Consider the following 26,090-nt stretch of genomic DNA (forward strand, 5'->3'; position numbering starts at 1 on the left):
CAATGATGTGTTGACAACATGTTACTAAGGTTGATTGTAAAAATACATTTTAAAGAAAGGTTTAGTCAAAGAAAATCTGTCAAAAAAATACATTTCTTGTAAATTTCCATAATTAAAAGTGCATGTCCAACATCTTTACACTTTTCATGAGCATAAACCTGTATGCAGTTACCTAATGATAGAAAAAAAAGTGATAGGAGAGGATTGGGAAAAGAGGTGTGTTTGGGAAACAACCAAAGCTTGGCTGGCTCTCTTGTACATGAAAAGTACATAAACTCGATCTGTGCGTTCTTCTTCTTTTAATTAAAAGTCTCTAGTTGATGGTCAGCTTTATGCAAGAATCTGAACCAACAATTAAACAAAGAGTGGTTTGAAATTTGTTCTTTGTGATATTTGAGTTGATTTAGAAATGTTGACTGCAAACTAGCTAGTAGTTAGTCACGGTTTTAACATTCTTTTATTCAGCACAATTGGCTGCTCTAATGCAGCCGTTTAATTGTGTGCACGGAGATCATAGTGGTCGCATGGATACAGTCTATGCACCGTGCAGCAGTCACAGGATATAGGCGTCACTCTCCCTTCCATTGGCTCGAGGTGAATTCTCCGGGTAATATCCTGCTGCGTTCTCACATTAGCTCACTCGGATAAAATACTAAGAGGGCTGGCAGGAGAAACTCCGGGTGAAGTCCTAATGAAAAATGTGGCTGTTCACACATACAGCTCCTCCGGCAAATATCCAAAGTTTTTCAGGAGTTTTCTGCAAGTGTTAAAGCCCTATCTGATAAGTATTTCTATTCTTTATTTTTCATGGAAACATAAAAATATGGAGGATCTAGACACACCCTGACAGCTGTTAAATGGAAACTTAAATAGCATAGGATGAGGTGAAGGGAGATCTTTTATCAATAACATCTCTAAATGTAATTAACAGTTTAGAGAGTGTAAAACAAAGACCTGCCTGTTAAATTATTCAATTAAAACACGTATCTATACATCCTGTTCTGCTTCTAAATCAATACTTGCAAACAATCATTGGTTCGGACTGAATAGCTATAAAAAGCTTCAGAAATGTTAAATTTGCTATAGCTGCGTGTAACACTGCCTGTTCAGGGTTTACGGTTTGCCAATGTGTCTATATTTCCAGCAAGCTTTTTAAGTCATGGTGCAAACAAAATTGGACAACACTGAAAGTCTGTTGCTTGTTATTATAGCCATGCAATCCAGGGACGTTTTTAAACATTTGCTTTGATTATTCTGCCACCAAATTTGCAAAATGATCCAAAAATAAGCAACTGCTCTGCCAATCAAAAATATGCTCAAATAATAATGGATGGCAGGGCTGGAGCATTACAGATAGAGAGTTTATCAAGCTACCAACATTCAGAATCTAACCAAGTGACCTCATATCACAGTTCTCAGCACTCTTTCTCACATGCTTGCCCCAAACTAAAACAGACTGGTCATGAGAGACTTGCAGAAAAACACAACCACAGCTAACTTCCCTCTTGCATCCTTTCTGGTTGCCCTTATTTACAGCGCCGCGGACATGGTGCTTAACCTATCATGAGAACCTCTGCCATGGCAGGAAAGTGCATTTTTGAGCAGAATAACAGGCAGTAAAAGAAGGAAATACTGCTGCTGTTACAACCCTTGATGGCCCCTAATAAAAGGATGCGGGTGATGGGTGCAGGAGGGGCTGTCAATCAGGCGGGGGTCCCTGGGGTGAACAGAAGGCAGGCGGTGGTGTCGCTCAGCCATGACCAGGGCACAATGACCAGGACCTGACCCTTCAGACCTACCATCACACACATGCCAGCAACCATGACACTCACAGGGAGGGGGGGGGGGGCGGGCCCAGAGAGGAAGTGAAGTGGGTTGTGTATGTGTGAATCAAGTTCGAAACAACTAATTCAATAAAGATAGTTACTGTCGTAGTTAAGTAGTTAATAATGCAAATATATTCTTAAACTTGGAAAACAACAAGTCAACCAAAATCTACAACAAACAAACAACCTAGTTTAATTTTTAAAAAATGTCTTTATAACAGGAGAATAAAGGCTTATTCCATCCCTCTTCCAATCACGCATATACATATTTCCCCATTCTTATTTTTTTTTTTAAAATAAAGATTGTGAGATCCAATGGGGTATTTGACTGCAACCTGCTTCAACACGAACACACACACACAGGGTTCAGAGTGGGAAAGCGGAGACAAAGGCCTCCCTCCACGCCCCTTTCTGGGAGCGCACAGTCGGCTGGACACACAATTGAGAGCGGAAGCAGATCAGCTGGCCTGGGACTGTGGGCAAGGGGGAGGGAGGGAGGGGAAGGGGGAGGGAGAAGGATAGAGAGAAAAGGAGCCCCCCCATTCCAAATTATTCCAAGTTATTCTGCTGGATGACTGACTTCATTTCCGACCGAAAGCAGGAGAGACACACAGGGGGAGGGGGTGAGAGTGTAATGGAGGATTCAGTGTGAGTGTGTGTGTGTGTGTGTGTGTGTGTGTGTGTGTGTGGGGGTTCGGGGGGGGAGGCAAGGTGACAGTCACCAGATCCTGCTTGTATTTTACGAAGGCCTTTTTCATTCACAAAATAGTAGCATCTAAACAAGCTCTTTAAACTTCATTTCACCAATCTGATTTAAATGAAAGATAGAGTTTAGCTTCTACTTGAAATGAACTGTAATAAAAGAAGAAAGAGAAGAGAAGAGAGGAGAGGAGAAGGCGTGATGGGGGAGCACGTGCAGAGCAGGCAGGCCTGGGCCTCGAGGCAGGCTGCTGCAGTGTACGGTGGAGAAGGGGGATCCTGGGACAACCATTTCCTAAGTTGACAAAGTGGCTGTTTGTCTGCTGCTCCGGCCCATGGCTCGCTGGGCTCCAGCGTGCCATCATGCTTTGCTCCTGTCTCAGCCTTGGGCTTCCCACCCCAGATGGAGAGTAAGGGGATGAGGGGGGTATTGAAAGCAACACAGAAGGGGGGGAATGAGGGAAGGAGGAGAAGGAAGAAGAGGAGTGCAGGAGGAGAGGAGAGACGAGAGAGAAAGGATGTGGCCTGAGCCCTGGGTGCTCGCCAAGTCACCCTCCCTTTCCTCCGTTCCTTCTCCCCCTTCTACCCAACCCCTCCCCGGCTGCCTCTCTCCACACAATGGCCGCTTCTCTGCTGAAATTTCACGTTATTGGATCCAGGGCCTGGAGTTTTGTCCTCCCACAATGTCCAGGCAGCGGAGCATGCTGCAGAGGAGACACACTCTGCAAGCTAAAAGCTGGAAAACCATTCCTCCTTTCATTAGCATCAGAAAAGGGGAGAAAAGCTCCCCCCCGCCTGCCCCCCCCCCTTTTTTTTTTTTCCATCTACCCCTTTTCCTCCCCATCTCTCCCCTGTATCAAAACCGGAGGAAGGCTGTCAAGCTCGGTCAAGCTCCACTGGACCACTTTGGTTCGTAGGACTTTTGGGGGGGGGGGGGGGGAGAAAAATCATTAAAATATCATTGGGGGAATAAACACAAGCTACTTATCCCAATCCGATTCCATAGATTATCTGCGGAAAGGAAAGCAATAACGAGGAACGTAGAGGGGGGGGGGGGGGGAATGGGAGACGTCTTGAAAAGCTAGTCTGCGTGTGACTCATCTCTATGCTTACTAAAATGTGAGACTGTCTTCAACAGCTTTTATCAAAGAAAATTACACTAATCTTACATTCCTTATCGGCTTTAGCGTTACCTTGAATGCACTCTTGATTATATTTAATGCAGATCGACATGCTTAAGGATCAACAAAAGTCCAGCCTTGTCGACATCACATAAATATTGGAATGCAGCTGAGAATTGATATAAAGTAGAATTCAGAAGATTTCCCTCCAAAACAAACGCTTAGAGAAGGCAAGGTTGGAGCTAAAGCCGTAAGGGGGTAAAGTGCTGCAGTTTCCTTCAATGTGATCACGCCTCATTGAAGAAATGAATTACATGCAATCTGGGACTCGACCGTCGATTCCTGCAGTGCATCTAATCTGAATGGTGCAAACTAGCTGGCCAATTAGCCACGGTTCAAATCCCTTAAATAACCAGTGGCAAACTCAAGGGCACAGACATACCCACAACAAACAGCAACATGACCCAACATGGATGCCGAGCAAATTATGACATAAGACCCGAACAAGACACTTATAAAAGGGACCGTCTGTTAGCCATTAATAAAACGGAACTAATAATGGGACAATGGCGACAGGGACACAAACAGGCGGCCGGCATCACAAGCCTGCTTATTTAGCTTCAGTGAAAACTAATACGTTGGCTATAGAAAGAGAAGTGAAAGAGAAATTTGCCCTATCTCCTCTCAACACCTCAGGCTGCTGGTGAGTCATCTCCCTCACAAGAACATTCAGCTTAGCTACCAACTGACTCAGGAAAAAAAAAAAAAAAAAAAGAGAACAACCCTTCTGTTGCTGTACCACACTTCAAATTAACCACCATCCTTTCACAGAAACGCCATCTAATATGACGACAAATTCACCGATCATAGCCACTTCGGGTAGCATCCGTCACAGACAGCAGTGAGTGTAGCCCAAATCAAAGATAGACCCAAACCAGCAAATGAATGTCAAAACTGCTCAGCCTGACAGCGTTTCAAACATCGATTTTCTAACCAACCCCTCTATTACTGGAATGGGCCTGCAACCCCAACAACAATGTTTTAGGTGCCGCCGCGCTGTGGCTCTATAAATCAAAGGAGTCCCACATGTGTATCAAATGCCAAAAAATTATTCCCAAACATCAATCACAGCCACATATTGAGATGATCTTAATTTGAACCACAAGTATTTGGAAAATTAAAACCTTGCGCTTGCCATTACCAAAAAAAAAAAAAAAAGGGGGGGGGGGGGGGGGGGGGGGGGTCGGACCACAAATTTCGCCTGCTGCGGCGTCTCTGGTCTTCTTTGATGTGAAAAGTAGTCCCCAGGGACTGAACGTCAGTCACTCTGAAACTGACGGGGGACTGAGGGAAGAACACAACCCCTCTAGCTGTGGGAGAAACCATCAATGCATCGCAGAAGCAACTTGAGAAAGACAACCACCAAACCAACATGACAGCCAATGGCTGTGAAGTGAAAATGCTGTGACAAGTCGTTGGAAAGAACATTATCATCATTATCATCAGAAACCAACCTGTAAACCTTAAAGATCTATAAGACTCACGTTAAATAAAGTATCTGCCAGTCTGGAACGTATGTTAGAATCAAGAAGCACTAAAAACCAAAAAAGTCTGTTCAAAATCCTAAATATAGCTACTCTCACAGCACTACCATTTAATCTCATTTCAAAACTTGTCTCATTAATCCATTTATTTGATTACATAAGGCTATTTTTTGCTTTAATTCACTCATCTAGGAACTACGCCTATCTCTACTAAGAACACATACACATGCCAAATGTTCCCACAGAGTGTGTGTATGTGCACAGACGCACACACAGAAACCCCTTCCTGTTTTCAAAGTGTTTGGAAACTCAATCAAAGACACAAGGTTTAGGATTTACATCTGTGTCCTTTTATGTCTGTGGCCTCGCAGGAAAGAACCATCTCGGCCCAGCTGCAGCAAAGAGCCGACAACAAGGCCCGGCCTTTATGCTCCCGCATGCTGCACAACTGCAAACAATATCCACAACTCAGACACTTAGTGTTAAAAGCACTTCTTAGAAGCACTGAGATATGGTCCTTGAACATCAGAGGCTCTTCTTGACAAAGAAATGAAGACATGCCCCGCTATCTGGATGGTGTGATGAAGACACAAACGTTTGTACGTGTAAACAGGCTTTGTATGTCCACATTCGTTTTTACAAATGATCAATCATTTATTTGAAATTCTCCGTGAAAACACTGCTGACATTTATGCCAGTTGATGCCCGCTCCTAAAATACTTGAAGAGGAAATGAAAATTATAAAGAGGGAAGTGGCTCGGGTTTAAAATACCCAAAATCCAGGCATAAATCTGACCATGGGAATGGAACAGTGCACCACTATACACAAGGCCTGCTCAGTGTGTTGGCTTGTGGTGGTTACAGACAGTCCCTATGGCCTCTGGTAGCACAGAGAATCATTGTCATACATCACACAAAAATAAGATAACTTCTCATTTCTGTATGCAACTTTAAGGATTACACAACTATACACCTTAAGTTAATAAAGTGAAACGTGGAGGGATTTAATGTAAGGGAGCTTCAATTTTAATTACTTTTAAATCTAATATATTGGGTGACAATTCCAAGCAACTATTACTGAGACGCTGTAACAGTTGTCTCTTAAAGATATCTTTTTTAAAAAAAGCACATTTCATTAGTCTGTGAACCGCTGTAGTCACAAGCAACACTTCCCTATAAGAATACAGAAGCAAAACTAAACGTGCGTTCAGCTGAGCAGTCCAGCCAAAAGGTGAGATGTTATGGCTTAGACTAGTTCAGCTAGCAAAGCTGAGTGTTCATGGAGGTCCTGCCCAACAAAACTGGCAATAACCCCAAATAATACCGTCTATAAAAAAAAAAAAGAAAGGTCCAGGAAATGATTTAGCTTAACATAAGGGCCACAGGATATAGCCAATTACCAAGGCCGTAAAGCACTCTGCCCAACAGCTGAAGAAGCTGTCTCCTTTTGTCGTTTCAGAACATGATGGGGGTTGTTTGGGAGGAATGTGTTTGGAAAAGCTCTGCAACCGGACTAAGAGTGCAAACCAGCCCTCAGGTGATAAGATCATGACACCCACATAGGCAGATAAAACGCTGAGCTGTCAAATCAATCACGCAGATAGGAAGGGGACACAGAGAGAGGAGTCACCTGACTGGCAAAAGACAATAAGCACAGAACTGAAGGACTGTAAAACAATAAGGATGCACCCTCGAAGTTGAAGGGAACACAGGGGCAACTGAACTTCAATGAACATGGGGGTGAGGGATTTTTTTTTTCTGTAGGCCAATACAACTTCAACTCAACATTCTCCACCACTTAATCTTCTAATGTTAGAGATATACTATACACAAATAAGGAAGTACCTGTACAATGGACTGAAAAAGACTACAGCCTAATTGTGATAAATATTGTAGCAACATTCAATACAAGCTACTTCAACAATCATGACCATTATCTTTGTCTAAAATTCCCATAAGCCTTACATCACACCACACCAAGAGAAGACGCAAACCAAAATATGACAAGGCTGTAGTATTTGCCTTCTTTTCCTTTCAGCCTTGTGAACATAGTTGCACCAAGGCCAAGTAGCATGTTCTCAGCAAAGGGTGTGCTGTGTGTGTACAACAGCTTGGCTTACCACCCATCAATCAGACTAAACCACTTCAGGACGCTCCTTTCACACATTTTGGGGATAGATTTTAGATAGTGATTACACTGCAAGTTACAGAAGAACAGACACTTCATTACTTCTTGAAAAAAAGTCTCACACGAAGACTGGTATTGGTTTCAATCTAGTGAAGATAATAAAGACAAGGCAGGTTTCTTATACTGTTTTGCAAGAGACTCATGAAAGATCAGCATTTATTTTATCAATGGAATAGAGCACATTATCAAATGTTAAGAAAAATGTGAATGATTCCATTGTCTATGTGTTTCCTCTTGTTCTATATATGTTTCTTCCCATGCTACGTTATGTATACCTTTGTACCACACGTGCAAAGCTGTGACAACACAAAGTACTGTATGGAATAACGTTTTTGGTCTCTGTAAAAATTGATCAAATCAAAAAGTATCTTATTGTTGATACCTGTCATTGGAAAGACCATTTCTTAAGCGAAAATGAATAGCACCTGTATTCTGTCCACCCAATTACTATGAATCACACAAGAGTCAGAAAGATGGTGGAATCATAGCAACAATGTTAAGATCACTTCGCCATCTTAGCTGCTGCCATCATGCTGCGAGAAAAAAAAAAAAAAATATATATATATATATATATATATACTGTAGCCTGCACAGCTACAGCTCTGATGATCTATACAGCCTCTATGGCAGCAGTTCCCAAAGTGGTGCCTGAGGGCCTCGAGATGTCCCTTAGGTCAGTGCAAGAAGTCCCACAAAAATTCAGGTATGCTTCACTGCATTTTCTGACACTAGAGGTTTAAACTTCATTGAAATAGCCGCTTATACAACTAGAACAAAAAAACACTAAGTTATGTTGCATTTTAGTTATGGTACATTGTGAATGATTGCACACAAAAAAAAACAGTTTATAGATTTCCTTAAAATAATATGTGATGCATTGTGGATGAGTGGTTTCAAATACATTTTGTTGAGGCTTTATATGAAGAAAAGGCACTGCATGACATGTGTTACGTAAAAAAAAACAGAAGTGTAGTTCAAGGACAAGGCCTCTATGCATTATATCAAACAACCTCTTAGAGGCTAGATAGATGGAATGGGGGAAAACCATGGGTGTGTTTCGAGTATTAAACCATGACACTGTAAATGAATGAAAGGGGCATATGACTTCCTCTGTGACAAACACATTATCAAAGAGATAGTGGGGGAGAAAAACGTCGCTTATATCGAACATACGCGGCGCTTTTGTTAAATAAGCGACTATTTATAGACAAGACGTTGCGTTTAAGTGCGATGCATTGTGCAGTAAAAAAAAAGGCAGGAAATGTGATCATTGTGTGATCGTCGGTGCAATGCGAAACAGTGTACAGTGCTGTGAATGGGCAGGCAGGTACTTTATGAATGGAGGGGATCATGTGACCGCAGCACCTCCCGAAGCAGATATTTCTCACTGACTGTCAACAAGCGCACACAAGGGATCAGCCCATTAAAACAATAGCAAAATGCGACTGGAAATGGGCGCGACGCGTACAAAAACACCTCACGTTCACATTACAAATATAGACCGTGGGGTTGCGGGGGTTTTGGGCGTGCGTGTGACGCCTTTTTTAAAGCGTTTTTTTATGAATGGAGATTGTGGTATGTAAATGAGTGCGATTGAGAAAAAAAAAAATGGCATCTACAGCTCCTCAACGTTGACATTGCCGCAATCGACTCGGCCAGTTTTTCATGAAAGAAAGGCTTTACTTATAAAACACAAAACGATGTTCTCCATTATAACGCTTGATTATGATCGGAAATAATGGCGGACAACAGTAACATACGGATACAGATTCGTCAAATCAAGGCATTCTGATAGCGATTGCACTTAACAGACAGGCTTTGTATTTCATATTTTACACAGAATTAATACTGTGTGCATGACAATGACGACTCATAACTGTCAGTCTTTAAAGCAATAATGCATTTCCTCACCATGCTTGTGTTGTAAAAGCAATTAAATGTTGGACACTAGAAATAAAACGTTCCTATATTGCACATTATAAGTATATTGTGGCCTTTATGTTAGCTATTTGAATCAGAAATCATGTTTTTTTTTTACTAAGGGCCTTACGTTATGCCATTACTAGTCAGACTATTTTCATCATAAACTAATAATATAATCCATATATGACATGCAAAGCAAACAAAAAAAAGGATAATTCGTCTTGTGTCTGTTAATATTAGAAAAGTCACATGATGAAATACTACTTGGTTATATGTCATTGTGAATTGGAAGTTCATAACTTAAAAAGCATGGGTGTAATATCTTAACATGTGCATTTCACACAGCTTAATGTTACATGTGTGATTAATGTAGAAAACTGGTTGTTTTGTGTGTACTTACTCGTTGTTTGGATTTGTTGAATCTTCACTCATTTTTTTCCTCACGGGGATCCAAATCCTAGCAATAGCATCGACGACGCAGTGACGGCGGGATAAAATACCACAAATATCACCATTTTTCCCCCTTCACATATAGGAATTACCCCCCCGCCACTATTTCGGATAAGCATGTAAACACTGTTACAACGGGGGCATGCCTAACTTAACTAAGCGTCCCTGTGGTGGCCAAGTGAAGCTAGCTTCACGTTAGCTTTTGCTGCCTGGAACTAAAACGTTAAATCGCGAGGAGGAATGACAACCGTTGATTCATTTTATCCTCCCTGGACGTAAATTCCGACCACAACAAATGGGCCATCAGCATCATCCTCCTCATCAAAACGCGAACCTCTTTTGCAAAAAAAAAAAAAAATAGATCCTCAAAAAACGTAGAAAACGTTGTGAACTGTAACGTCTGGCAGATTATTTATGTCTGGCTGTCGAGCATCCATTCGCCAACTTCAGGTCCTGAACAACACTTGGAAAAAAAAAAAAAAAAAAAAAAAAAAAAAAGCGCTGTGGAGCCGTTTGCTCCGTCAACGTGTCCGAGTAATCTGCAGTAAAGGCATCCGAAAAAAAACCGAGAAAAAAAAAGGGGGTCCAAATGTTTTCAATACGAGCACAGGCGTGTAAAAGTAAAAGCACACAGCGATGAAATTCCCCCTCAGAAGTTGGTGGACATCTGCTTTAATCGAACTCCATTTTCAACTCGGGGGGAATGAAACATCGGAAAACTGGGCGGATGTGTCGACCCTCGCTTGAGAAAATTAGATCCTTCCGCGACGTAGTAAAAACACAATACCCTTGCGATCTAAAATCCTCAACCAACACATCGTTACGTGTCTGTTATTTATCAGCAGCGTGTGGTCTACTAAATTACACTCTGTTGTAGCCGTGGGCAGTCTATTCGGAGTGTTTCCTTCCAAAGTTGACCTAAAGTAGTCCCCGCACTTCCCAAAAGAAGTTTCCCTTCAATCACGCATTGATACAAGAGGGAAGCGTCTGTGTGATAGCACGCAAAGTAGAAAATAATCTGGAGGAAGGACTTGTGCTGACACTCACAGGCTCGGCCATTAACAATTTCTGTTGTTTTCTTTCATTAAGCAGCTTCACTGTGATCCACCGCCCACGAACCACTATCTTAAACCTTCAATGTAAGATTGTGGGAAACTACTTTAAACGTGTACAGATACGAGTGCTCCTGCGCGTAGAATTTAATAAGACCCCCTTCTGGATTGTGTGAATGAACGAATGTAGTTCTAGTGTTTTATTCAGGTTGTTCCTATTTTATTTTTAATTTCATGTCTTGTCCTAATGTTACAGTTATAACGTATAGGTTTGAATCAAAAGGTAACATGCAAGGGCTAAGACACGCTGTTAAATGAAAGGATGATGTTTTCTGAAACATAGCTCTTGTATTTTAGAGGCATAGTCAAAATGACGTTATTTGCGAAATAGGTAATTTTTGTAAAGTAAAGCATTGCATAAAACTCCAGAAGCCAGAAGCAGGGGTCTTGGGCTAACACTATATAAGGGGAGGGAGGGGGGGCTATCAAAAGTCCAGGCATAGAGTTAAAGCTACCTCAACCTTTAATGCCCAAACTCTTGCACATCCAACCAATTAAAATAACAGACATGATCATGTATGCACCTATATGAATCTTATTTGCATTTTTTTTTTTAAATGTTAAAGCCTTGCAGAGTGAATCAGTGGCCTGGTTGCGTAAGACTTAAATGCTATTGGATTTCTGTGCTGTGTGGAATGGCAAGAGATCAGGCTAAATGATTCTGCCTGGTTGTCATAGTGACAGCATGTTGTGTGAGAAGTTTCTTTGTATTGCTCTGGCTTTCATACAGCTTGTGCCACAGCCCTATGTTGAAGCCATAAAAAACATCCCTCTGTGTCACTGTATATAGATAGCCCATGAACACCGGACAATCACACATGTAGCCCTGACATATATTACTCATGTGGGTGTTCGATTAGATTTTCTGTCTGAGGTGCACTTCTATCCGCGGAGCAAAAGGTTACAGTCTCCTTTGATCTTCTCCCACCAAAAAAAAATCTGATGTAAGCATGCCATAATTGTTACGCTAGCTTATTCACACAAACAGTCTGCGTCTTTAATGAGTCTAACGTTGGGTAATGAAGTTACAGAAGGTTCTCTGTCTGCATTTTACTAAATGTGACGACTTGTCTTCCCTTTTTGAACTGGGTAACCATTGTCACAATCAAGCCCAAATAAAGTGTCCCTTGTTTCAAATAGAGTAGGGGAAAAAAACAGTGACCACAAATTTTTCCCACTAGCATGCCTGTATTCTTTAGAGTATTCAGAGTTCAGGAAGTCAGCCATCTTTCTCATCTCACAAATGTTGATAGCCCAAGTGCATTTCCTGTGTTTTTCACACACTGAGCACAACACACTGTTGTGTACTTAAACAAGGCAACAGGATGTTTAACTAACACAGGCATCCTTTGGCCCCCCTTGCTAAGTGCAATCAGGGTCATTTCAATTCTCTTCAAGACGGTAAACAAGCTGACATTCCTATATTGCCAACAAGAAACCGCAGGATAAAGGATGTTTGCAGCTCAACACAATCATCATTCAGCAGAGTCCAACACAACAGAACCTGACGTGACTTTCAGGAAGATGGCTGAAATTCTAGAAATCAAACTTTGGAGAGATTTGGGTTATATTGTGTTTTTCATTCTGCAGAGGAAATGACACTCATTGCATGAAACAAGTTTTCTATTTGACTTTTTATGCAATTATCAAATAGCGCTTTCATTTCTAGAGACGTCACTTGATCTACTAATTAATTAAACCCTCTTTGTGACTCTTTGTAGCTGATATGAATGTATGAAGTGTGTGTCGATCTGTAGGTCTGTAGTTTGGGTTTGAGTATGTTTTCAGGGGCTTTAAACAAATGGGACAAAAAAATAAAACTCAAAGGCATTCTTATTGAAATTGAATAGTCATAATGGATGGGTAAAGGGAAAAAACAATATAGGTTATATACAAAAAAAAAAACGTTTTAAGTCAAAAGTAGCATGGGAGATTTGTTCTCAATATTGCACCATAAAAACTTGAATCAGATGACGTCCATAGAACACAGGTGATGTGATCACCAGCTATCAGCAACCTCTGGTCACAAGAGAGGAGAAGTGAAGGCCTCTCTTTGTACATCAGCTACGGAGAGGAAATTCAGTGTCTTTGTAGTTGCCGCCATACAGTCTGTTGAGACCTGAGGGCAGTTAGTGAGAAAGACCGGAGATGGTTAATAACAGTTCTAATCCCAGGGTCCTCTGCCTTAGTTTTATATTACATGCCTCATTTTTCTACAGTATTTTCTGGTTAAGGTTATAAGGTTATAAGGTTATTGCACTTTTTTTTTTTTTTTTCTGTCAATGTTTGCTTTCCATTCTTAAAAAATGTGCACCTGTAAAGTTTCAGTTTGTCTGTGGGACATCTAGCAGAACTGCTCTGCATTCATGGAAACCCTGGCCAAGAGGTGTGGCTTAAACAAGAGGTGCTGATTTTTAAAGACCTGGCAGCTGAACAAAACAATGCATACCTATGATTAGTGTGGGCCTGGCCTCGGAAGCCTGCAACTTTTAGGCACGCTAATTGCAGGGTGGTGAGCAGAAAAGGTGTAGCGGCTAGAGGGGAAGGAAGTGTGAGGGCCTTCAGGCATGTTTGACTATGTGCTGTGTACTCTCCTTCTCACCCTGTCTATCTTTCTGACTCTGTGTGTGTGTATGCACATGAGCCGTGTAGAACTGAGGAACATTTATTTTATTGCTTAATCATACTCAGATACTAGAAATCTTTGTTGTTGATTGAGCAGTATGAGGGGATTTTCTTTTCCAAGATTTTGTTCCAAGAATGTCTTAGAAGAGAGATGGATGTGGATAACTAGATGAGTAATGTGTGTCAAGCTGAAAGAGTCAGTCTTGTGACCGTGTACAAAGATGTTGGTTCAGATGGAAGGTCATTAAGGCTGCTGAGCCCTTGACAGAAACACATCCCTGAGATTGTCTAAGTTCTGTAAATGGTTAGAATCTGAAGTATGTGAGCATCTGAAACTGACAGTGGAGAGTTTTTACGGGGGGAATACTTTGTCTGCTGTGCTAATGTTTAGAAACAACTGAAATGACTGGTAGAGAACTGTGATGCAGATATAGTTGTATGCTTTATTTGACAGCTTAGATAAATTACACTTTGTAATGTAAAACAAGGGTAAGGTAGTCGGTCACTCTTTACATTTCCTGTTTGAAACTAGGATTGATTCCACTCAAGCCCTCTTTATAGTACATTTGCACCGGTCGCTAATGTCTTCACTGCAAAAATGGAGAACTAAATTAGTTTCAGCCGCAGCGAGGTTTTGCACTGCTCAAGACTCTGTTACTTCCTATTGTTTGCATGTTGTGCGTGGGCTTGATTGAAACCTGATCTAGCTGGGGAAGCTGTGTTTAGGGTGAGGTGGACAGGCCTTTGTTGCTGCCTGAGGGGTGTTTATTTGGGCGGCTTCAGTTGGCTTCCCTGTAATCATCATCCAGCCCCACAGGATAGAAGGGATTAATGAATATGTTGGAGGGGAAGTTACAGATGACTATTTACTATTCTCATGGGGATGAGAGGGAACAGCAGGCGAGACGCAGGCGAAGAAGAAGACGTTTGTGTGTGTGTGTTTGGGTGGGCACGTGCATGCATGTTTGTGTGCATTTAAGAATGAGACTCGGGCAAAGAGCGCCGGAAGGACATAATTGCTGTATTATAATGAGCTTGTATTGGTTTTTTCTAAATTGGTGGTTTTGACTTAAGAGAGTTGACATTCGATTAAAACACTAATTGCTTTCATTCACAGATTCGGACAAGGGGATTGATTACATTTGTGATTACACTTGTGTCCCACCATGTTAGCTAGCTTAGCGTCAAGGCTGGAAACGGCTAGCTTAACACGTTGTTTACGGTTTCATTTTGTTAAACAATCACATCATGACGTATTTGAGAGAGATTTAGAGGTTCTGACAGGTTTTTGTTAACTTTTCAACAGAGTCAGGCTGTTTACCTCAGTTTCATAGGGTGGTATTTTCATTTTGACTGTCTGAATTACGAAAGATGTGTTTTCATGCCAGAGATTTATTGAAAAGATTGATGCCTTTTCCATGTTAGCAGACTGTTAGCTTAGCACAAACACTTGAAATTGGGCAGAACAGCTAGCTAAAGCTGTTGTTTTAATAGTTTGGTCTTTGCCACAAAAACCACATCATAATGTATTTGAGTGCGAATGCGAATAGAAGGTGCGGCCATTCTCGTGTTAACAGCTCTTTAGCTAACTTAGGACAAAGACTTAAAGGGGTGAAATAGCTTGCCAAACTTGTTAAATTTACAATTGAGTTTTTGTTAAATAAACACATCATAATGTATTTGAGTGATGGAGCACAATTCTACCTCCAAACTAAACCCTACTGCCTCTGCGGCCGTTCCATCTCCCATACTCACCACTTGCCTGGAGGAGATAAAAGTGTGGATGAATCACAACTTCCAACAACTTAGCAGCTCAAAAGCTGAAGCCATTTTAGTCAGAACTCCACCCAGAGTCCAGTCATCCAACAAAACCAGTATATCCTTCTGGCCAGAGCTTTCCACTTTTATCATCGATCACAAGCACGGTGTAAAAATTGACCCTCCATTGACCTTTGAGGCCCACATCAAACAACTGCGCAAGACCTCCTTCTACCGCCTCTGAAACATAGCCAAACTCTGCCCATCACTCACTCTCCCAGATGCAGAGAAGCTTGTCCATGTATTTGTCTCTTCCAGGCTGGATTAATGCAATCAATGCATTCTCACTCATCAGTGCATCCACGTTACTGCCCTGCCTACATCAAGGATCTCCTCATTAGGGATGGGTCATGATTTTCGAATAATCCAATAGTCATTTACATGAAAAAGTTAAGCTTTTGTGCAACCTCATCTCATCTTTGAAATATAGATATTTTTTCTGTTCTTTTTTTTACCAGAGCCTGTTGTAACACATGCGTCCTGACTGTGTCTGTAGCACCTTTCAGAGTTGTTTGCTGACTGCCATTAGATGACATAAGAAGAATAAAGCTCAGGTGATTTAACTGTAGTGTTACAGACTGATGCTAAGAAACCAACTTAGACAGACTGTTGATTCTTAAAAAAAAAAAAAAAAAAAACTCAGCGGCATATGGGACTACTTCAGGAGCATGTGCCCTTAGTTTGGTGGCATGCTCTATGTGCCTTTGATTTCCCCCCCTGGGGACAAATAAAGTTTTTTGAATTTGAATGTGCCTTTGCCAATGCCATGCCACGAAGGGACCAAAAGCGTGTGCCAGTTGCTAGACTGTTTATGCCCATCAGAGGTCACACCATGTACATTTACTGCTGCAAATCTTGTCTCACCCTCTGCAACAGAGCAAACAATCCCAAAGTATTCCTTGCACGAAATGAGTTTGTAAATAATTTATTGTAACTATTTAGTGGCATTTATTTTCCAATACTGCAAATATGAATGTAACATTAATATTTTTCTTTTGCAAAAGGATTGAAAAGAAAACTATAATTTTTTTCTACTGGGCGGTTTTCACTGCAATGGATCCATCTGCATCAGATGAGAAGGAATCAATGACTCTTAAACCTCTGAGTCAGACATGACTCCTCTTATAACTCTCTGGAAGGGTGTTCGGATGTCATCCCAGCTTTCATAAACGTCCTACTGTACCCACACACATACACACATTTTGCTATGTAAATGTAGTAACAATAGCTGTATAACCCCCCTCCGCTGTGTAGCCCCCATCCCTGCTTTTCTCTCCCCAAAGGCCTCCTCCACTTAATCCTCCCGCTCATCTGGGAACCACCAGCACCCCTCCATGAAGAGACGCATTGTGCCCAGATTATTTGATTGTTTTCAGATGTCGAAGCTTTCCTACACAAAAAGGGAAGGACAGGGTTTGTCCAGAAGCCCTGGGCTACATGGCCAAATGGATGGACACACAGGGAGGAGGAGAGGTGGGGAGTAAGAAGGGATCGGCACAGGGCTCAGGGAGCGGACACACGAGTCAGGAAGTGACCCCTGCAATGCCAGATTATAAACAATGTGCTCTCTCAACTTCTGCGGTCCTAGCTGTGGAACATACCACTTCTGCTACAGCCAAAGGGGTGGCGTTTGTAGGAGGAAGGAAGGATGGTTTCAGTCCTCTCTCTCTCCCTCCCTCTCTCTCTCTCTCTCTCTCTCTTTAATGCTGCATCCATTCAGCATGTGGCGGAGGAGGAGGGAGTAGGTGGGTTGGGGGTAGTCGGGCCAGGAAGGCACTTCACTGATGAAAAGTCGCCACATGGAAATGGATGAGAAGTGGGCTGAGGAGGGGGTGGAAGGGTTGAGTGGGAGAAGGGCGGGAATTGGCTTGCGCTGCCAACAGACATGAACGGGGGATGTGAAGGGGAAGAAAGGGAGAGAGGTTAAAGGATGAGAGAGGAGGAAAGGAAGGAGGAAAAAAAAAAGGGGGATGAGGATAGTGATGGGAAATGCAAGAATAGGGGAAGTAAGCGGAACGGTAAGGGAGGAATGCCAAAGAGTAATGGTCTGATTCACGGCTTGTCAAGCATGGAGTCCCGTGCCTGTCAAATAGCATGTAACCAACAACCCTTTTCTCTGTCTGATGCTGGAAGAGTGTGGAAGGGAAGCAGCGCGTTAACTCTGAATGGAGCTTTTGTTCTGGGGTTGTTTTGCCCTCACATTTGCCCAAGCTTGCAGATGAAACTGACTTTGCATGCAGGCATCAATGTGAGGTTGTACTTTCTCTCTCACCAATCCATCCATCTCTACATCCAATTTTTTTTCAGCACTTGTCTTTAAGTTACCTCTTTTGGGACCTCATCTTACCCTTAAAGAGATTGAATTATTTCTATCTGTGCTGGTTTGTTCATATAACGACAACCGAGGATATTCTTAATCATATTCTTGTCAAGGAAAGAGAAAAGAACCACAGCAAATCTCCTGATAACTGAAAGAAAACCACCCGGATGGACACACACACACACACACACACACACACACACACACACACACACACACACACACACACACACACACACACACACACACACACACACACACACACACACACACTCTCCACCCACGTCTGCACTGTCATGTGTGACTCACAGTGCATCGCAGCAGCACTGTATGAACTTCAAAAAGAGGCTGGCTGTACATTCACAGTGTATTCAACCCCTGCTCTTTAAATAGCTCAGCCTCTTCCAAGCAGAAAAAAAAAAGTCCATGCATTAGAAATGACTGAATCATACAAGAATTAAAGAGGCAGAGAACATCTATGAGCGCAGAACAGCAGGACTGCTCAGACAATGCAAGAATGTCTCCATTCAAACCTGAGTATTAATGTGAGGTAGAACATGTGCACAAACAGAAAATATTATACAGCTTATACTATATATGAGCATTACGCAGATTACTGTTGGGGATTGTGTGATTAAAATGTTTATGAGGTAAAAGTTTTATTGTACTTTGATTATTATGCTGTATTTTTGACAAACATTATCATGTACAAATGTAAGTGCTCTATGATCACCCTGTACATATGGCTACAAACTTACATGCCTACAGCAAGCAGCAACCTCAGGTGATGAAAAATGAAGTCAATGAGGAAGTGCAAAGAACTGCAGTTCCCGGAGTGTCCACTTGAGGTCGGCTCAATGACAGAGAAATCCCCATTAGAGCCTATATATTAAAATGTCTATTTTTAAATTAGGATAAAAATGTTTTCAGCCTGGTACAAACAAATAATTTTGCTCTATGTGGCTCATTTCTGTACACATCTGTTTTGACTGAATTAAGGCTATAGGAGCTTAAGGATAGGCATAAAAAGGCATGGCTAGTTTGACTGACAGGCTGGCCCAATTTAGTCGTTTCCCAAGAGGATGGGCTTCACTCTCGCAAAATCAAGCCCGTAAACATTTTGTTCATGTAGTTTGAATGGTATAGAATATGCTAACTGTATAGTAGATGATGAGCTAGATGAGTGTGTATCAGCAACCTAGATATCAGTCAACCCTCCTCAACTCCAACCCTTTAACTGCTTCTCCATTAGCCGGAAGTTAGTTTGAGTCAATGTTTCAAATATCGCGACTGCCATATTTGGGATTCTTAAACGCTTTCAGAAACCAAAGGGTGAGAGGAAGGTGGAACAGCATTAAACATGGAAATCAACATAAGGAACAAAAGAAAAGTAACAACACGGACAGACGGAACCTCCGTGTAACGTTCCCCCGACCAAACTTTAAGCTGTTGTGGGACTTACTCACCATAAATTAGTTTATCTCGCATTAAACGTTTATTGAGCTGTAATACTGGTTAATATTTAATTGGAAATTTAAATTAATCAATGCATCTAAAGAACGCAAAAGACAAAAAAAAAAAATAAAATAAACAGAAAAATACACAAAAGAACTGCAGGGACGGATTATGATAATGAATTGTCCAAAAAACTGCCCTCTACCAAAGGAAAATCTCACTAAATGGGAGAGCGGAAGGGACTAAATGTATAGGCCTACATAAAAGCAACCACAGAAGAAGAAGACAAGAGTGGATAGTGGGGCTGTGAACTATAATAAAAGTACATTATGGTGTTTTGATCTTGTGGTCACACATAGAAAATGGATTATGTGTAATCATAACAAAAAGACGGTGAAAGATTCAGGTGCAAATATGTTCCTGTTACATAAAAGTAAGAGCAGAAATGCATTGCAGAACTTTTTTGGTGTTCAAATGTGTGTGTGTGTGTGTGTGTGTGTATTGTGTGTACTGGAATGCACCTGGCCTGATAGGCAGGAATGCTGAATACTGTCTCTCGCCCAGGGAGGCAGGGCTGGAATGTGGCCGAGGCCCTATTCTTCTCTTCACTGCACAGTACTGGGGGATCTGCAGGTTCACACACACACACACACACACACACACACAGTTGCACATCCAGTCCTAAGGCCCTGGTTGTTCTTGCAGCCAAGGTTCCACGTGCACCTGTGTCTGTGTGCAATATGTGAGCGTGTGGGTTGGGGGTGTAAAAGTGTTTCCTGCTCACTCATGAATGCATGTGTATGTCTGTGTGTGTGTGTCTGTCTCTGTGTGTGTGTGTGCACCCTTGTGCTTCAATGACCAAACATTCTAGAGTGCAACCTGAGAGCAATTAATTTTTCCTTTCTAGCAGGCACTGTGTAATTTTCATTGCTTCACGCATTGTTATTAAGTCGTTCCATGGTGCTGCAAATTCCAACCAACAAAGTGAGCTTACTGCGCCTTTTAAAACTTGCCAGATCCACTGCCCCCTTCACTCCAACCCCTTAACATCCCAACACACCTCACTGACAGTCAGGACCTCAACAGACAGCGTTTGAGTAAACCAGTCAGTGTCTTAGTTCAAATCTTAGCACATAAGTTTAGCTTTTAGATGCAAACATAATGCTGATTTTCCCTAAGAAACAAAAATCCAATCTATAATATATTGTCATGCATAGCACTGTTCTAGCATGGTAGCACCCAATTCACACCCCTTAAAATTGTTTTTTATTTACTATGTACAAAAATAGAATGAAAGTTAGATTTCCTTTAGATCCAAACAGGAGTATGCATTGTCCTCTCTTCTTGCTTTAGTGTGCTGTGGCTTCAGCACACCATGTAGCACTCACATCAAAGAGTTAATTAAAGAGCCTGGGAAGTATGGGGGAAGTTGGCCTCTATGGTTTATATGTCTGTCACCCGCCAGCACACACGCAGGCCGGAAAACTAGGTCTCTTAATTGATTGGGAGTAATTAGTCTGTTTCCTAGAGTGAGTTTAGCTTGCTAGGGTCCTGCCAAGTATGGCTATTTTGATGAAGTTCTGTATTCCAAGGTAAAGATGGTATGAAAAGATTTTTGGATGTATTTGTGATGAAAATCAAGTGAATTAAACATAACTGTTATTCTTTCCCACCTAATCTGGCAATTCGAGCATTATAAGAAAACCACAAAGCTTGGTTTCTGTAAGTTTAGCCTCATGGGAATGACACCACCACATAACCAATCACATGCTCCGAGTCAAAAGTCCCTCGACTTGATTTTGGATAAAGTCAGCCAACAGTTGTGCACTCCAAATTCACCAAAGTTTGTTTTCATTTTAAAAAAAAAAGAGGAACTATGAAAAAAAAAAAAAAGACGGTCCACATAGTGCCGTCATTCAGAGCCAATTTCCTGCATGGCGGTCTTGAGACTTGCAGAGCCAATTGATTTTTGCATTGCCTTTTTGATCTCTTGCATAGTACCAGGCTCTCCAGACTGCTTTGCTAAAAAATGAGATAAATAAACAGGATATGTGTGTTTATTTGAAACGAGAAAGGGGGGAAGGAGACTTTGGGGAAACGGGAGAGAATGCAGGTGACCGTGAATGGAGGAACCCGGGAGACAAAGGCGCCAAGGAGGTGGGAGCAATTCCACTATTAGAGCTTGTTGCTAGACTTTGACTGGGGCCTGAAAGCCAAGTAAAACTATTTCCATTCACACGGACAGTGGCTTTATGTGGGCGGACAGTGGCACTTCACTGTATGACAGAGCCCTGGTGTCCCATAACACATCTTTTCCTTGGCATTGCAGCCTGCTCTATCTGTCAATAATACTACTCACTCATTCGAATTCCATTGTTTATTGTTCATGTATGCAGAGGGACACTGTTTATCTGTGTTTACATGTTAGTACTTTCACAAGCTCATGGTTATTTGTAGTTATGATCAGCCTATACGAAACAGAACCTCAGCTGGGTTGCTTGTATGTACTTGCGATGAATTGTTTGTACATGTGAAAGTGGAAGGGCATCACGTGTAACCATGTAGGTGTGTGAATGAACAAGCAGCAGCACTGTTGCTAGGTGAAACTTGACGTATTGTTGTCCGTGCTTTCTTTTGGTCTACACTGCCATCAAGTGGTTGTACATGGTACTGCAAACACTGGTCATCGTGCAACAACCTGCAATGCTTCAGCCATGTCTGTGATCTAGACTATTTATGTCTTTTCTAGATGGAGTCCAAGAAAAAACACAGAGAGAAACAGCCAAGATGTAGACCTAGATCTTGCAATTTATTGTAGGACTGTAATGCTACTTGTCACTAGAATATTTGCTCATCAGATTTTTTTTTTTTTTACTGTGTGTTCAAATGCGAAATTGTACAAAAATATGATTAATGCAGTCATAATCAAGACAAAAACATGGCCTAAGCAGAGGACAGTGGTCAGATGAGCTGTTTAAATAAAGGTTATTTGAAGTCCAAACAGCACACACATCACAGTCTATTGAACAGTTGTGTTTAGCACTCCCTGTGGCTGCTGATGTATACTTCAAGGATCGGATCTCTATATGAAGCATGAGTGGTGTCTCTTTTTTTTACATTCTGCCCTGACTAACGGAAGGAAAAAAAAATCGTTAATCATATTTTCACTGAGCAGGATTGATGAAAATGTTGAATAAATATACTTTTTTTTTGTTTTAAAAATGTTTCAGGGCAACCGCATAATGCATGACACTTATTTACGTTGAAAATGGAGTTCACCCCCACCAAAAAAACAAAAAAGAAATGACAAAAAATGTTTAAAAAACTACAGAAGAAAGGCACATATCAGAAAATGTCTTGCTTAGTAGATTCCCCTCACAGTTTCCAACATATTCAGAAAAAAGCAAAATCAACTTTATACAGATACATCTAATACTCTGTATTGTAATTGTTACCATTATACCATTACACTTAAGCATAACCAATAAACAACAACATATTTTCTCATGTTTATGTAGGACATGTGACCTGTGATCTCCAGTGTGATGTACACAGTATAAGTTAGAAGAATGTATTGAAGTAAAGCACTGAAGGCAAAGTTTTAATCAACATTTATGGTGCAAGTTGTAACCTACAGCCCATTGGTTCCCAGCCTGGGGTCAGGGATCTCACCTGAGATCTCAAAGGGGGCACCGAGCGCTGTCTGCTCTGACGTTTTCAAAATTAGATTTGCACATATTAAATAGAATCATGATATATAGAGGCTTCTGAACTATGAAATATGTCTGTTTGTCTTTCCTCTGCTGCCTTCTACCTCTGAAAAAAAAGGTGTAGTGATAAAAGTAAAATGTAAGGAGGTCATAGTGAACGTCAAATAATTTTACTATTCAATTATAATAAAATAATAGTAATATGTTTCAGTCAAATATATTGGCTCATTGAGGGACTAGATGTATAAGCTATAATGCACTGAAGGATCTGATCCATTTAGGTGTGCTTTGGCACCACTGCAGTAAGCCTACATAAACAATAACAGAGACATTATCTGGTACACCTTAACAGAATGTAGGCTACAATTTACAGTATCTACAATTTATTTACACCAATGTGTACATTACTTACAAGCAGGATTTTTTCCCCCATTTTTCTAGCTGTGGCAAGAAATTTGTTTTTAGAAGCATAGGCTTCATCTCACTTTAAGTATCCTTCCATAACAACTTGATTAAATGTGTTTACCAAACGGGAATTAGCTGAGTTATCAGAAAACAGCCGTCTTACTTCCGCGTCACATGGGCACAGTTGTACACTGGTTGCGGCGTCCACATGACCTTTGTCAATAAATAGTTCAATGCACCGCCCCGCGACCACGTAAAGTAGCGCAAATCAAACGCGCCCACAGGGGTCACCGCCACCGCGAAACTCGGCGAAAGATGGAAAAGGGCTTCATGTGTCCAAATTGGGGACGCTTTTTTTTTTTTTAGCATTACAGTCGGGTTCAAACAATGTTACAAAGACACATTTCGGAGAATTAAGTTGACAAACTAAAGAAATTGCATGAAATGTCGTGTGTTGTCCAGCGAGGGCGGTAAGTCAACATTTATTGCGCTGTACATGCTGTCTGTTTTTTTTCCCGGTATTAAATAGTTGTCGGCCTTTGTTTACTTTGTTTTTGTTTATAAATGAAGTGTGCGCCCGCTGTGGCTTGCACTAATTTGGCTTTATGAATCGTTTTAATGTCGGTTCATGTTTGAGGCTAACTTAAGTCAGACTTTTCCCTGTAAGCCAGGCTTTCCCGGGCTGTATGTTTGCTTGTTTTTGCTCAACATCTGTAAAGTGTGTGTTGTTGTTGATGTTGATGCTTATAATTCATCACATTATACGTTGTCAACATAGCTCCAACTCTTTCAACCTGTCTTAGTCTTATCAACCACAGTACTCAAAAACACCTCTGTGGGTGTATAGAGGATTTAAAGCTTGGGTAGGCCATCATCCATTTGTTTTCCTATCATAACATTATGTCCACACAGGCTGACTAATGCACTACAACAGGCCCAAACTCTCCATTACGAGAAACCTTCTGCAAGTTTGGGCAATGATACCACTTTAAAACACATAAACACATCTTAAACAAAAATAAGAAAATTAGTTTGAAAGACTAAAACTTGCAGAACAAAGATAAAGCACTTATGTCTTGCAAATACATTACCAATGCAAATTCTAAAACACACTTCTTCATAAACAAATTTAACTTGAATAAGCTTCACATCCAACACCAAAATAAAAATGCTCCAGGCCTGTAATATTCGTAATTAACTCATTTAACAACAATATCATTATTTTAAGTGGATAACATGCTATGCAAATTTACTTTATATAGATTATTTTATATATTTTTCAAGCAAATATAACTATATTACTTGTCATATTTAATCACTACGAGCCAGACATCTGTTACATATTTCACATTGCTGTAAAATTGAACAAGCTGTGTCTCATGTTGTCCGTACATTACTTAATGCACAGAACCTTAAAAGAAATGTTTTGGCCTTTTTTCCCTACGTCCTCTCTTATGTAGGTTGCTTAGACTGCTTTCGATGTAACTGCTTTAATATTTGATCATGGGTGAGGTTTAAGATTTCTTATACTGTTTCGCACAGCTCAATCAGCAAACAGTTTAGTTGTACGACATTGTGTGAGTAAGCGCTCTCTGCGTACAAACACAAATTAGAGAGTGAAAGAAAGATGACCTTATCAGAGAAAAACACATGTTTATGTTCGAGAAACTTTGTTTGAATTGTCTCACGAGTACCAAACCCCCCCACCCTAACACGTAAAGCACACGTCTGTCTCCTCAAGGCGTGTCACCAGCGCTTTGATCACTGTGATGTGTTCACGCTGTCACCACGAAGGGATGAGTGTCACTGTCATTTAACACACCTCCTTGCAAAGACACGCTGCAGTGTGTATCTCAGATATCCTTCGGTATACACACTTGTGTTTGCACAGTGCACACACAAGATCTACCAATCCAGCATCAACTCTGTCGGTTTGTGGCATCTTGGCAAAACATTTACATCATCTCATCAATATCTGGCATCAAAACTATGCCAAACAAGTATTTGTTAAGAACATCCAAACTTACCCTCATAGTGTCACGCATAAGTTTACTTGATCAGCTTGATGAGTGAAATTGTCTTGAAGTTGTAAACTTTGTACGAGGAGCAGCATGCCGGGTGCAGAGTAACCTATCATTGCTGTTCAGGCAAGATGTAGAGAAAAAATGTAACCAGGTGAGTTATTTAAAGAGGAGGTGCAGAGAGGATTTAAAATGCTTCCTGTGAATCGTTGATGCTTGAGTCATCCAACATTAACATCATTCTTTTTTTTATTCTCAAGTTTCCTTTTAATCTCTGTTTGAACTAGAGGTAGCAGAGGTAAGGTTATACACCTGCAGGGTGCTGCTGGGTTTTATTTTAGGAGTAACATTATGTAACCCTTGTTGATTATGGAAATTAGGATTTTATTACGAGTTGTTGTTTTTAAAGGTAATTTTGACTAATAACTCAATTTTATTGTACGGCAGCAAAAGCTACATTCTTCACCTCTTATATATGTAGGGCAGCATCAGTAAAAAGTGAGTTAGCATTTAAACGGCAAAGGACATTATATGAAATATAAAGAGGTAAAACTGTAACTGGTATTTTGTCATGCATACAAAAGGGAAATAAGTTGTGGTTTTAAACATTTTTTGTATTGTGACAGCAATAGTAGAGGAAACTGAAGAGCATTTCAGTACCACATTTAAATACCCTAAAGAGTAGACCTGATTTATCCTGGAGGGTTAAATAAATGGATATTGGTGAGTGACTGTGGTAAGAAACAGTTTGATGGAAACACTTATTTCATCAGTTATTACATCGTTTGTCCACCAGGGAGCATTGACTGCTGTATTTTTCATGTGTAAATTCTTCCGTCGATTAGAGTACCGCCCTTCTATTTCAGAATCTGC

General features: G+C 41.0%; 1 protein-coding gene across 2 annotated transcripts in view; it reads right to left on the reverse strand.

Moving 5' to 3' along the window:
- Positions 1-10,567, reverse strand: part of spred1 (sprouty related EVH1 domain containing 1) — a 33,140-nt gene extending 22,573 nt beyond the window's left edge. For both annotated transcript variants that reach the window (XR_009676510.1, XM_061063718.1), the window contains exon 1: positions 9,702-10,567. Coding sequence is in view for 1 of the 2 variants with exons in the window: in XM_061063718.1 (XP_060919701.1) it covers positions 9,702-9,733 (32 nt within the window). In the remaining variant the exon portion in view is untranslated. The remainder of the gene's footprint in view (positions 1-9,701) is intronic.
- Positions 10,568-26,090: the final 15,523 nt, after the last annotated feature.

The sequence above is a fragment of the Labrus mixtus genome, chromosome 18, assembly GCF_963584025.1.
Source record: "Labrus mixtus chromosome 18, fLabMix1.1, whole genome shotgun sequence".
Classification (NCBI taxonomy): domain Eukaryota; kingdom Metazoa; phylum Chordata; class Actinopteri; order Labriformes; family Labridae; genus Labrus; species Labrus mixtus.